The 10,865-nt window shown below is 35.6% G+C and overlaps 3 protein-coding genes across 3 annotated transcripts in view; 1 reads left to right on the plus strand and 2 right to left on the minus strand.

Annotated features, from left to right (window-relative positions):
• Positions 1–10,865, minus strand: part of LOC132165347 (uncharacterized protein At4g29660) — a 79,071-nt gene that overhangs the window by 13,989 nt on the left and 54,217 nt on the right. The gene's annotated exons all lie outside the window — the stretch shown is intronic.
• LOC132166708 (enhanced ethylene response protein 5) lies at positions 88–4,900 on the plus strand. Its single transcript, XM_059577577.1, has 13 exons — positions 88–355; positions 452–588; positions 689–788; positions 904–993; positions 1,231–1,296; positions 1,571–1,660; positions 1,773–1,829; positions 2,804–2,865; positions 3,505–3,592; positions 3,912–3,988; positions 4,078–4,152; positions 4,244–4,349; positions 4,466–4,900. The coding sequence occupies exons 1-13, from the start codon at positions 203–205 to the stop codon at positions 4,595–4,597; spliced, it is 1,233 nt and encodes a 410-aa protein (XP_059433560.1). The 5' UTR covers positions 88–202; the 3' UTR covers positions 4,598–4,900.
• LOC132165658 (protein HEAT STRESS TOLERANT DWD 1) lies at positions 5,656–10,722 on the minus strand. The gene is made up of 12 exons (XM_059576309.1): positions 10,626–10,722; positions 10,349–10,512; positions 9,686–9,764; positions 9,117–9,299; positions 8,904–9,002; positions 8,061–8,226; positions 7,812–7,918; positions 7,532–7,671; positions 7,363–7,435; positions 6,467–6,582; positions 6,246–6,363; positions 5,656–6,130 (listed from the first exon to the last, which is right to left on the minus strand). The coding sequence occupies exons 1-12, from the start codon at positions 10,671–10,673 to the stop codon at positions 5,999–6,001; spliced, it is 1,425 nt and encodes a 474-aa protein (XP_059432292.1). The 5' UTR covers positions 10,674–10,722; the 3' UTR covers positions 5,656–5,998.

The raw sequence follows: 10,865 nt of genomic DNA on the forward strand, positions 1-10,865 counted from the left end.
CAACAAATGGAACGTCGTCGTTCTGCCTTTAAATTCCGTAGAGCCTTTTACCCTTTCGCGGAGTTCATTTGTAGCGGCGGTGACTTTTTTTTTTACAGCGACACAAACCACCTTCTGACCTTCGTTCGTATTTTCCTTGCAGGATCTTTGCTTTACTATCCGTTAGGGTTTTTGTTGAATCCTCAACTTTGAAGAACTGAGCATGGAAGAGGCATACAGGCGAATCACAGAGTACCTGAACAGATTCTCTGACGCCGTTTCGTCCCAGGACGGCGCTTCTCTAAGCTCCCTCCTCTCCCTCTCCTCCAACCACCCCTTCCTCCTCTCTCTTGCCGACTCTCTCATCCTCTTCCAGGTCCCCCCCTCTCTCTCACTCTATATGTATGTGTGTGTGTGTGTGTGTGTTTATTGAAGAATTAGGGTTTTTTGTTTTGTGAAATTGTTGTTACAGGACGCGAGTAGAGTTTTTAAGCAGTCAGAGAGGTTCTCTCAGTACAGCGAAATCATCACCCATCTATTTCGCTCTCTGCAAAATTACCGACTCGGAAACCTCGTCGATGCCTACCAAGCATTCGAAAAATCTGCCAAGTAAGTTTTCCCCCCAAAATCCCTTTCACTCTCAGTCACTCAAATTTCGTTTAGGTTTTGGGGAATGATTTCGATCGATAAAAATTTGAATTGAATGCAGTGCTTTCATTCAAGAGTTTCGGAATTGGGAATCAGCGTCGGCCTGGGCTTTGGAGGCTCTGTATGTGCTCGCTTACGAAATTAGGGTTCTTGCAGAGAGAGTAAGATATTCTTTTTTTTTTTTTTCTTTTTTTTTTTTATCAACTTGTGGTTATGTAGTTCTGTTGGAAATTGTGTCTTTTGGGTAGAGCTAAATAAGAGTCTTGTGTTTTATAGGCTGACAGGGAATTGACTTCAAATGGGAAAGCTCCAGAGAAGTTGAAGGCCGCTGGCTCGTTCCTCATGAAAGTTTTTGGGGTTCTTGCGGTACGATTTTGTTTAAAAATGTGTGTTTGATGTGCGAAATCACAGAGCCAATCAAACTCTTAGTATTATTTGTTGCTCTTTTCCCTGGGTAAACTGTGATTAGGACTTAGGAAGGAAGTCAACATTATGTTTTCAATCTGCAACTCTATAAAGTTGTTTAGACTTCAAGAAATTCACAATAATATGTATTATGAGTTGGGTTTCCTCTAATTCTTTGAAAGGATGTGTATATTGTAGGGAAAAGGCCCAAAACGTGTTGGAGCATTATATGTGACTTGCCAGTTGTTCAAAGTTTACTTCAAGGTGATATTTATGTTTTTTTCAGCTTAGTTTATTGTTCCCCTGGCATTTGGTTCTATCTTTTGATTTGTTTTTGGTAGCATGGCGGGTTAAAATTTAATTAAATGAGACTTTATTTTGAGTTCATGGCGAGTAATGTTATATTAAGACCTCAAGAGAAGAGCAATGTGAAAGATATGCATGATTTAACTATTAAAGGTGTCTTGACTCTTCTTAAGTGCTGAAGGAAGAACAAGCTGAGTTACACAACGATAACCTTTCTTTCACTACTTTGCAGCTTGGTACAGTTCACCTTTGCCGCAGTGTGATAAGAAGCATTGAAACTGCTCGTATATTTGATTTTGAGGAATTTCCTAAAAGAGACAAGGTTAGAGTTTAATTTTGGTTGCAAAACAAATTCATTTACTTTCTCACAAATTTTGATCTCAAGTTGCAACTATTTGCTGCTAAGAGGCTGAGTATCATGGTATTCTATTCAGGTCACCTACATGTATTATACTGGTCGTCTGGAAGTGTTCAATGAAAATTTCCCTTCTGTAAGTGGATTAAACTCCTCTTAAGTTAATGAGATGAAGTCTTATGTTTAGACGTCACTTGATATAGTTAATGAGACGAGTAAGAATATTAATTGATTTGGGGCCTATTCGAGATTGCGTTTAAGAGGTCTAAAAGTGCTTTTAACACTCAAAAAGTCTGCTTGAAGAAAAAAGTATTCATTTGGTAAAAAAATTAAAAGTGCTTTTAAGGATTCAAAAAGCGTAAAAATGACTAAAAAAACACTTTTGGCAAAAGCTTAAAAATGAAGTTTTTGCTCAAAAGCTCTATTTTTCAAACGCAATACCAAGTAGGCTTTTAGTGGCATCAAACAAAATCTTCAAAAAAGAAAAAGAAAAACAAAGGATGCATGTGGCGCAACAGGATGCAAGCACAGTTTGGAGACCCAATGTGTGTTTGTGTGTGAGTGTCTATATATATATGCAGACACACACACTATAAGAGAGAAGCTTCAATGTGCACTTGGTTTTTTTTCTAGAAAGCGGACATAAAGCAAGGAACACTTAATTAGGCATCATTATGTGTGTTTGTGTGTGAGTGTCTATATATATATGCACACACACACACACACACACACACAATAAGAGAGAAGCTTCAATGTGCACTTGGTGCTTTTTCTAGAAAGCTGACATAAAGCAAGGAACACTTAATTAGGCATCATTAACAGAGCTTCAATGTGCACTTGTAGAAAGTTGACATAAAGCAAGGAATACTTAATTAGGCATCATTAGAATGATGCCTAATTAAGTATTCCTTGCTTTATGTCAACTTTCTACAAGTGCACATTGAAGCTCTGTTATGATGTTAGCTTGAAATAGGCTGCTTACTAGTTATGATGTTTGATCTCACTGCATCAATTGTCCTTGCACCTTGTGAATTAGACTCATTTCTGTGCATGCAAATTTTCCAAAATTAAGGTCTACTATTCATGTATTCTACTTTTCTGACCTGGCAGGCTGATCATAAATTGTCGTATGCCTTAATGCATTGCAACCCTCGCAGGGAAGCTAACATAAGGTTCGGTTCTGGATGCTTGCTGTATTTATATTATATCTGCATTATAAGTAGAATTTGATGGGTTTCTTCATGATTTATAGTGTTATATAAATACATAAATACTTGCTTATGGCTGGGTAAGTCTTGATCAAGATACCTGTTTTTGGATTTATGATTGGCAAATTACTCGTGAATATTCTACTTAATTTTAGAAAGTTCACTGATTACAGAGATTATTAAGAATGGGAAAGACAAATTGAAATTAAGAACTCATAGTGGTTCAATAGCTTTGAAATTATGACCAGGATGATGGCAATTTAGAAAATAACATAGTGTGTCCACAATCATTGTATCTCTTTTCCTGAAAATGATGGCGTTACTTGAATTTTAAATTGGCTGGTATATCTTAGACAGATTGTTTACTTGTTTGTCTCTTTTCAAGATGTAAATTCATCGGAATGTAAAATGATTTGCTGTTTGAACTACTGTGGTTTTTTTAAAGTATATGCTTTGCCTAGAAAGAAAAAGCACATGCTTTCACTGTGGAACGTCTTGGCGTTTAATAGTTTTGGATAATATAAAAGTCAAAACTTGAAATTTACAAAAATATAATTTTCTTTGTGATTGCATCCCTTACATTTTCTGTGTCCATTGGAATAGGATGATACTGAAATATCTGATACCTGTGAAGCTTTCAATGGGTATCTTACCTAAGGATTGGCTACTTGAGAAGTATAACCTGGTTGAGGTATGGCATGCCTATTGACTTTTTATTTTTTAATAACCATTCTGTGAGATATTTTTTAGTACTTAGTTCTTTCCATTAGACGAGATTTTTTGGTGTTGCCTCGTTTTGTCATATGTCTAATGGGTAATGACAACATTGATCAGTTATTTTCTCTAGAGAGAGAACTAAATTAAAGGAACCATTCTGTCCATGTGCTTGTTTGTATCAGTAGTTTGTACTTGGATTAACAAGCTTTTAAATGTCTTACAAGCATCCATTTGCCTAAAGCTTTTGTGATTGGGTTTTACATATCTAATAAACATTGCTTTTACTTTAACAGTACAGGGATGTTGTGCAAGCTCTAAAAAGGGGAGATCTCCGTCTTCTTCGCCATGCTCTTCAAGAGCATGAAGACCGGTATGTTTGCTTTTATTTTTGCAAATTTGGAGAATTGGTTCATAAAAAAACTTTCTTGACAGTTAAAACTGAGTTCTTTATTCTATCAGTTTCTTAAGATCAGGTGTATATCTTGTCCTAGAAAAGCTAGAACTCCAAGTTTACCAAAGATTGGTGAAGAAAATGTAAGTTCTCCTCTCACGTACATATACTTCTGAATTGATTTTAGCGCTCGTCAGAAGATTTGTTCATGATTACCACATGCTTTTCGTGCAGTTACATCATCCAAAAGCAGAAGGACCCTACCAAAGCTCACCAGGTGAAGTTGGAAGTAATTGTTAAAGCGTTGAAATGGCTTGAGATGGACATGGATGTGGATGAGGTACTTATTTCTCCATTCACCTCTCATCTTTGGTTTATGGCTACTTACTGACACTCTCTCTAGCTGGTTGTTTTTCTTGGTGGGAAATCTTACCAAATGTCTTTTGAAATTTGTAGGTGGAATGTATAATGGCCATACTGATATACAAAAATCTTGTGAAAGGGTACTTTGCTCACAAGAGCAAAGTGGTGGTTTTAAGCAAGCAAGATCCTTTCCCTAAATTAAATGGAAAGCCCATCGAGTCATAGTACCAGAGCAGATGTTGTTTTATGCTTAAAAATATTCTATCTTGAAGGCAATAAGCATGGTGGTTTTATTTGTTTACCATGTGGTTTCTGTTATATTTGGTGTAAAGTTGCTTAAGAATATTCTCTCTTTGAGGGCGATGGGGATAGTAGTTTCATTTGTTTAGCCACGTGGCTTCTATTGTATTTGATGTAACATAGTTGATAAATTTTCCCCTTTCCCGTTGTATTCACTTACTGACATTCTGAGTTGATAATATTCTCTAATTCTAATAATTTGTGTTTTTACGGCCCAAATTTTCTTTATATTGATTACTCAAGTGAAAATTTTATAATTCTCTTGATAATAATTTAAAATATTGTCCAATATTTTGGGCCGAATCTTTTGCTCTTGCTCTCTTGGAATAGGATTCTCTCCAGTTCATTATATTTAGTTAGTTATAGTAGAGGTATTTTTGTCTTTTTACTTTTTGAGGAGACAAAAATATCCCTTCACTATAACTAATTGGATACCTAATTTGCTTCTGTTTTTTTCCAAATGATCTAGTCCATTCAATAAATAAATAGATTTATATTGTTTTTTTTTTTTCTTAAATGAATGTTGGGTCCAGATCATTTGGAAAAGGAAATTTGAAAAAAAGTATTGGGATACCTAGCAAACCTTATTTCCATTTCAAGTGAAGTAGAAAGAAGTCAATTTGTCTGAAAAGTAACTCAATTAGTTTGAGATCACGTCTAATGAAGTATTTTTAAATATCGTTACAACATATTTATCATGTAACACTAATTATATTGTTACGATTGGTAGCTATCGCTTGCAAGAAGAAAACAGTTATCAAATTTTTTTTGGTAAAAAAAAAAATTTAAGGCTTCAATAATACCAGTGTCATGTGGAACATTTTGTTTGTTTTGTTTGTTCTTCTAGTTTTGCTTATTTTTTTCCCTATATTGTGGATAAACTCATTATCTTTTACGATATTTTTATTAGTGGTAATGAGCAATCTACAGTCTATATTTGTGACTGCCGGTTTCTCTATTATTAACAAGAATCAGTAATCATAGACATGGGAAGAGTTTCTCAATCCATACTAAATAGCATTCTCCCATCCATCTGACAAGTACTTTCAAACTAACAAAATTGAAGCAACTCGAAGTTTCGCAAAACTTGTGGGACCAACTATAATCTTATGAGTATGGTACAACACCCACCCAATAAATAAATAAATTAATTAATTAAAAAAAAAAAAACCAGAAAATATATATTACCCTTGATTCTTAATTGATCCAAGATGTGTGCATCAGATCAACAGCTGATGCCTGCCATCACATCAATGCTACTTGGAAACATATGGTGGATGTTTTGCAATTTGGTGCCGGAAGCATAGCAACAACCATATGAGAGATTTAAGCAGCATCTGAGGGGAGGGTACTCTGTATGTTTGAAGGCATCAGGATGTTAAAACCATCTGCTGCAGTAGATACGATCATTCCTGGAATCTGAGCATGCCAATGGAGTTCTTTCAAGTCTTTCTGACCCTGTTTAAAGCCAAAGCAATGTTGAGTTGACATGCTGAACTAGGAAGGGAGTTTTCAAGATGAATCATCTCACTAAGAGGGAAGTTTGAAAAGAGGAGAGAGGAAGGGGGATTACCTGATGAACAAACAAAAGTTGTGGAGGTAGATCTTCAGGGGCATTTACTTGCTCTTTTGTTTTAGCTCTGAATTCTGCCTCCTCTTCCTCATCCTTTTCTAATGAAAGGTCCCATATTCTAGTCAAGGAAGCCAAACATAGCATAAGACTACAAACTTCCATTCAAAGAAGAAGAATAGAAAAACTAAAAAACTACACTTCCATCCTACAAGTTAACTTACGTTAGCTGATTGTCAGCTGATGTAACAGCCAAAGTGGATGCTTCGTGTTGACTCCATTCAATGGATGTGATAGGGTGTTTATGGTATTCAAAATGTGCTACTACAGAATCCCCTTCCTGCCCACAGAAAAATCACATTAGCACATCAGCTTTATCAACAACAAAAAAAATCCATTTTACCAGCTATTATCCTTCTTTGGAAGAATACAACCTTGCAGTCAAATGAATAAAACATGGAACTTCACATGTATATACCCTTTTTGCTCCACTTCAAGATTATTTAAAACAAACACCAAGAGAGAGAGAGAGAGAGCAACCATTTCTATGACTCCAAAATATACACATGTACTATACATATACACACAAATGCATAAATGTATAATATAACTGGCTGTATATGTGTAAAGGGAACATTAAACAAGAAGGAAAAAAATATGCAGATCTTCCTGAAAAAATTGAGCCCAAAAATAACTTCCAAAAAAATCTAGTCGTACACAGATGATATATATAAAAAGCATTAATTTCAATTATAGCTGAAGATTGTAATACAAAGCAGGATGAGAGAAGAAAAAAATAAAGAGCACCAAGGTATGCAGGGAAACAGCATAAAAAACAAAGTGACTGATCAACTTGGCCAGCTTTATCAAGACTTAAAAAGCCCCACTGAGGAATGTGCCTTTGACAGATCTGAATGTATACATGTAGCAATACAATTTATAACTAGATGTAGAAGAATGAGAAATTGAAGTTATTACAGATGGGGCACATGAAAAGGCAATAAGATTGACAATGTAATCCACTAACAAGGGTCCTTACTCTGCGAATTTATCAAAAGATCACATATGGTTTCTCAAAAAAATATGATACAATATCTTACTTAGATCAGACAAGGGATACCTTGAGCAATCTGAGATCACGAATAGAAAATGTCCCATCATCACATCCAGATGCCAACATACAGCTAGCCAGCCTAATCAGAATCAAGGAAGTGTCAAAAGAGGTCACTACATAAAATATGAGAGATGTAAGGATTTCCAAACAGAGGAAAACCAGAACTATTAGACACCTGTTCCATGAAATGACATTCACATCTGCATTATGTGCCTTAAAAGATGCTGCAGCTGACTTCCCTAAACGTGTATCCCAAATTGCAATATTCCCATCCACAGAACAAGAGGCGAACACATTGGGTTCTGTAGGGCTCCACTGCACAGGAAGAGTTGGACCAGGTATGGTTACAGGATTGAGATAGATAAAGGAAAATCGTTCAGATTGAATCATAAGTTTCAACAATATATAGTCGAAATCCAAACAGGTCAACTATCGATTCACAGGAATATATATACTTGTAGATCTTCAACACTCGCAGTATGACCAGTAAATGGAGTAGTATCGACATTCCATGTTGCACCAGATGTAGGCTCCCACAAATGAATAAAACTCTTGCAGTCCCCTTCAGACACGAAGAACATCACCAAAGCATTAGACCATTATACACATGTTAAGAAACTAGCAATTGAAATTCCTTTAGGGAGAAACAAATAAAACATAAACAAATACAAAAATAAGAATAAATAAAATACTCTTAACTGTACCAGATACAAGCCTTCCCGGGACATTAGGATTCCAGTCTATAGCAAAGCCTTCATCTTTGTGCTTAAACTTCACTAGTGGAGGCTGATTGAAAACTGAAGAAGCTCCCTGAGCACCTTGCGTTTCTGATTCTGCTAAAGCACTCAAATGGGAGCTGAAGTCCCATATCTGCATTATACATGATCCATTCTTATGATAAACAAAATTTCACCAATTCAATTTTCAAGCTCATATAATACATGTATTAATAATGCTATAGCTTCCTAAGACTACTGTAACTCTCATTAAACTATTTTGCCTTATCTTGAATACTTCTTCCATCCCAAAATAGATGTCTTGGTTTGAAAAGACAAGACTATTAATAAAGGTGTAAGAATATAGTGGTCTTAATAAAGCATTCTTTACTTATTTAGAGGAGGTATGACTTTTAATATCATCTTGTTTACAAAAAAAATAGAAGAGTATTTTGGGAAATTAAAGTAGAAACTCACTTTGTGAAAATGCACATGTATTTTGGGAAGTGCTAGAAAGAGAAGTAAAACATTTGAAATTGGGATGGAGGGAGTATCTTTTTTGGTCATTGACACATATATTGCTACTCCTTGCTTTCTGGGGCACCAATGCCACTTATAATTGTTTATTACTGAAAATGAATACCAATGTAGATATGCAATGCATACTGCAATTTTTTTTTTTTTTCATATCATAAACCTGAGAGTCCAGAATCTGAAGTTTCATTGTAACATTCCACGATGTCTTATGCTGTATAAAAACGGAAAAACAAAATACCCAAACAGGTATGCAAATCATGAAGAAAGCCACAATACATGGGCATGAAATATTACCTGCACATGACCAGCATCTTCCCAAGATGCACATATATGGGGATTTTGTGCCATAGCACGTATCCGATTAATACATCCTTCATGAGCTACCTTGCGCAACTGTAAAGACAAACAAGTCAAACCAAAAAGGTAAATAGATTAGGTAAAGAACAAGCAGCACAGATAAAGGTCAGTCATGAAATTAACAAAATGTCAAAAGAAACAAGACATTGCCTGCAAAATTGGAGCCCCAGATCCTTGAAGCTCCTCTACTTCACTATCTTCATCACTATCACTACCCTCACTTTCCATATCAGAGTTATCAGCTGCAGGTTTTGAAGGCACTAGCTCGCGTCTTTTCCCAGTGATGTTAGATACTTTAAATATTCCAATAGAGTTCCAAGAAGGTTTCTCAGCCTGCAGAACAAGAACAGCGATGCCAAGATGGTATGGTAAAATGCGACAAGAAAAAATCTAAGGAATAAAACACAAGGTCAAACAAACTTAAATGCGCCTGTCCCAAATATTCAGAAAAATTTGGATTCTCATTTTTCTTCCTCAGAAAACAAAAGATTGCCCATGTTTGATATGCTTAAAAATCACATTTTGATCCTATACTATTCTTGGAAAATCTTATTGGAGTAACAAAATCCTTATGTTTTTTAAGGAAAAATGTAAAAATCCCAATTCACAAATAAATTGGACAGCCCAAGCATACATTTCCATATGTGGATGAATACACTGAAAATATATTTATGTCCACTCCAAAACCATACATCAAGGCTTTAAGAAATAAAGCTCACCTGAGTCCCTGCGACGAAATACACTGTGTGCGGGAACTCTGTCCGAACCAAACCCAGTGAATCACGTAAAATATCAAAGCTGTAAAAAAAAAACAAAAAAAAAGTTTTTTACTGTAAATGGGACTTCTTAAACAAATGAAATAGACAAGTAAAAAAAATGCTTAAACCTTCTATCTACCCACAAAACCTAAGTCAATGACCTTTGTAGACGAACTTTAATTGAACCCAAAAATGAAAATGTCAATATTTAAAAAGAATTCAAATTCTTTTCACTTTCTGCAATCAGTAAGCAGTCAAACAAAGTCTCAAGGTACGAAAACAACGTGCATCAATCCCGGCAAATCAAATATAAACCTACCCTCTCAAAATGAATCAAATCAAATATAAACCTACCTCTCAAAATGAATCTAATTATAATAGCAAATAGTAAGTCAACACAATTTTAACATCAAGACCAAAAAACAACTATCAAATATTACTCAACCCACCAGAAACCAACAAAAAGACCACGTTTTTTTTTATGTTTATTTAAACTCGGGTTCCAATTGACACTTTCTGGGTTCCCCAATTTATCAAAAACCCACTATCCAAAATTCCAAAGTCCCTACCTCTTCCCTTTACTTTCCAAGAAAACAAACAGAAAACAAAAAGAATTCACAGCACCTGAGACATGGCCACCCAATATGGAAGGCGTGGAGAGCATTGTAGGCAGAAGGGTCACACTGAAGCTCCTCGTCTTCCTCCAATTTATCCACACCCGGTTGCCACACCTTCGCCGGAATCGACGGTCCCGAAGAAGACGAAGACCCATCTCCTTTCTTCGAGTCCTGCACACACAAAAATTAGATGGTTGTGGAAGAAGAGAAAAAAAACAGAGAAAAAAACCCCAAAACTTATTGAAATAACTGACAGAAAAACAGTCAAGAAAGAGACTTGAAACCTTGTTCTTTCTCTTGGCTTTCTTAGGGTTTTTTATGCTGCGAACCATTTTTGGGTCTCCTGAGGTTTGAGCTACACAATGGAATGAGGGTTTTTGAGTTAGGGTTTTTACGTTTGAGAAATACAAAAGAGAAGCTTTTAACGTGGCAGTTCATGACATCACGTGGCACTGCCACGTCAGTAAAAAAAAAAAGGAAAAAAAGTAAACTTTTAAGCTTCAATTGAGCCGAGAATGGTAAAA

Source organism: Corylus avellana, chromosome ca11 (genome assembly GCF_901000735.1).
Source record: "Corylus avellana chromosome ca11, CavTom2PMs-1.0".
NCBI lineage: Eukaryota > Viridiplantae > Streptophyta > Magnoliopsida > Fagales > Betulaceae > Corylus > Corylus avellana.

Coding starts and splice junctions, on each gene's coding strand:
- LOC132165658 (XM_059576309.1), bottom strand. CDS start 10,673: ATGGTTCGCAGCATAAAAAACCCTAAGAAAGCCAAGAGAAAGAACAAG. Junction 7,436..7,531: donor AATGTCATTTCATGGAACAG/GTGTCTAATAGT, acceptor GATTCTGATTAG/GCTGGCTAGCTGTATGTTGG. Junction 6,131..6,245: donor AACTTTTGTTTGTTCATCAG/GTAATCCCCCTT, acceptor GGCTTTAAACAG/GGTCAGAAAGACTTGAAAGA.
- LOC132166708 (XM_059577577.1), top strand. CDS start 203: ATGGAAGAGGCATACAGGCGAATCACAGAGTACCTGAACAGATTCTCT. Junction 994..1,230: donor AAGTTTTTGGGGTTCTTGCG/GTACGATTTTGT, acceptor TGTATATTGTAG/GGAAAAGGCCCAAAACGTGT. Junction 4,350..4,465: donor TGGACATGGATGTGGATGAG/GTACTTATTTCT, acceptor TGAAATTTGTAG/GTGGAATGTATAATGGCCAT.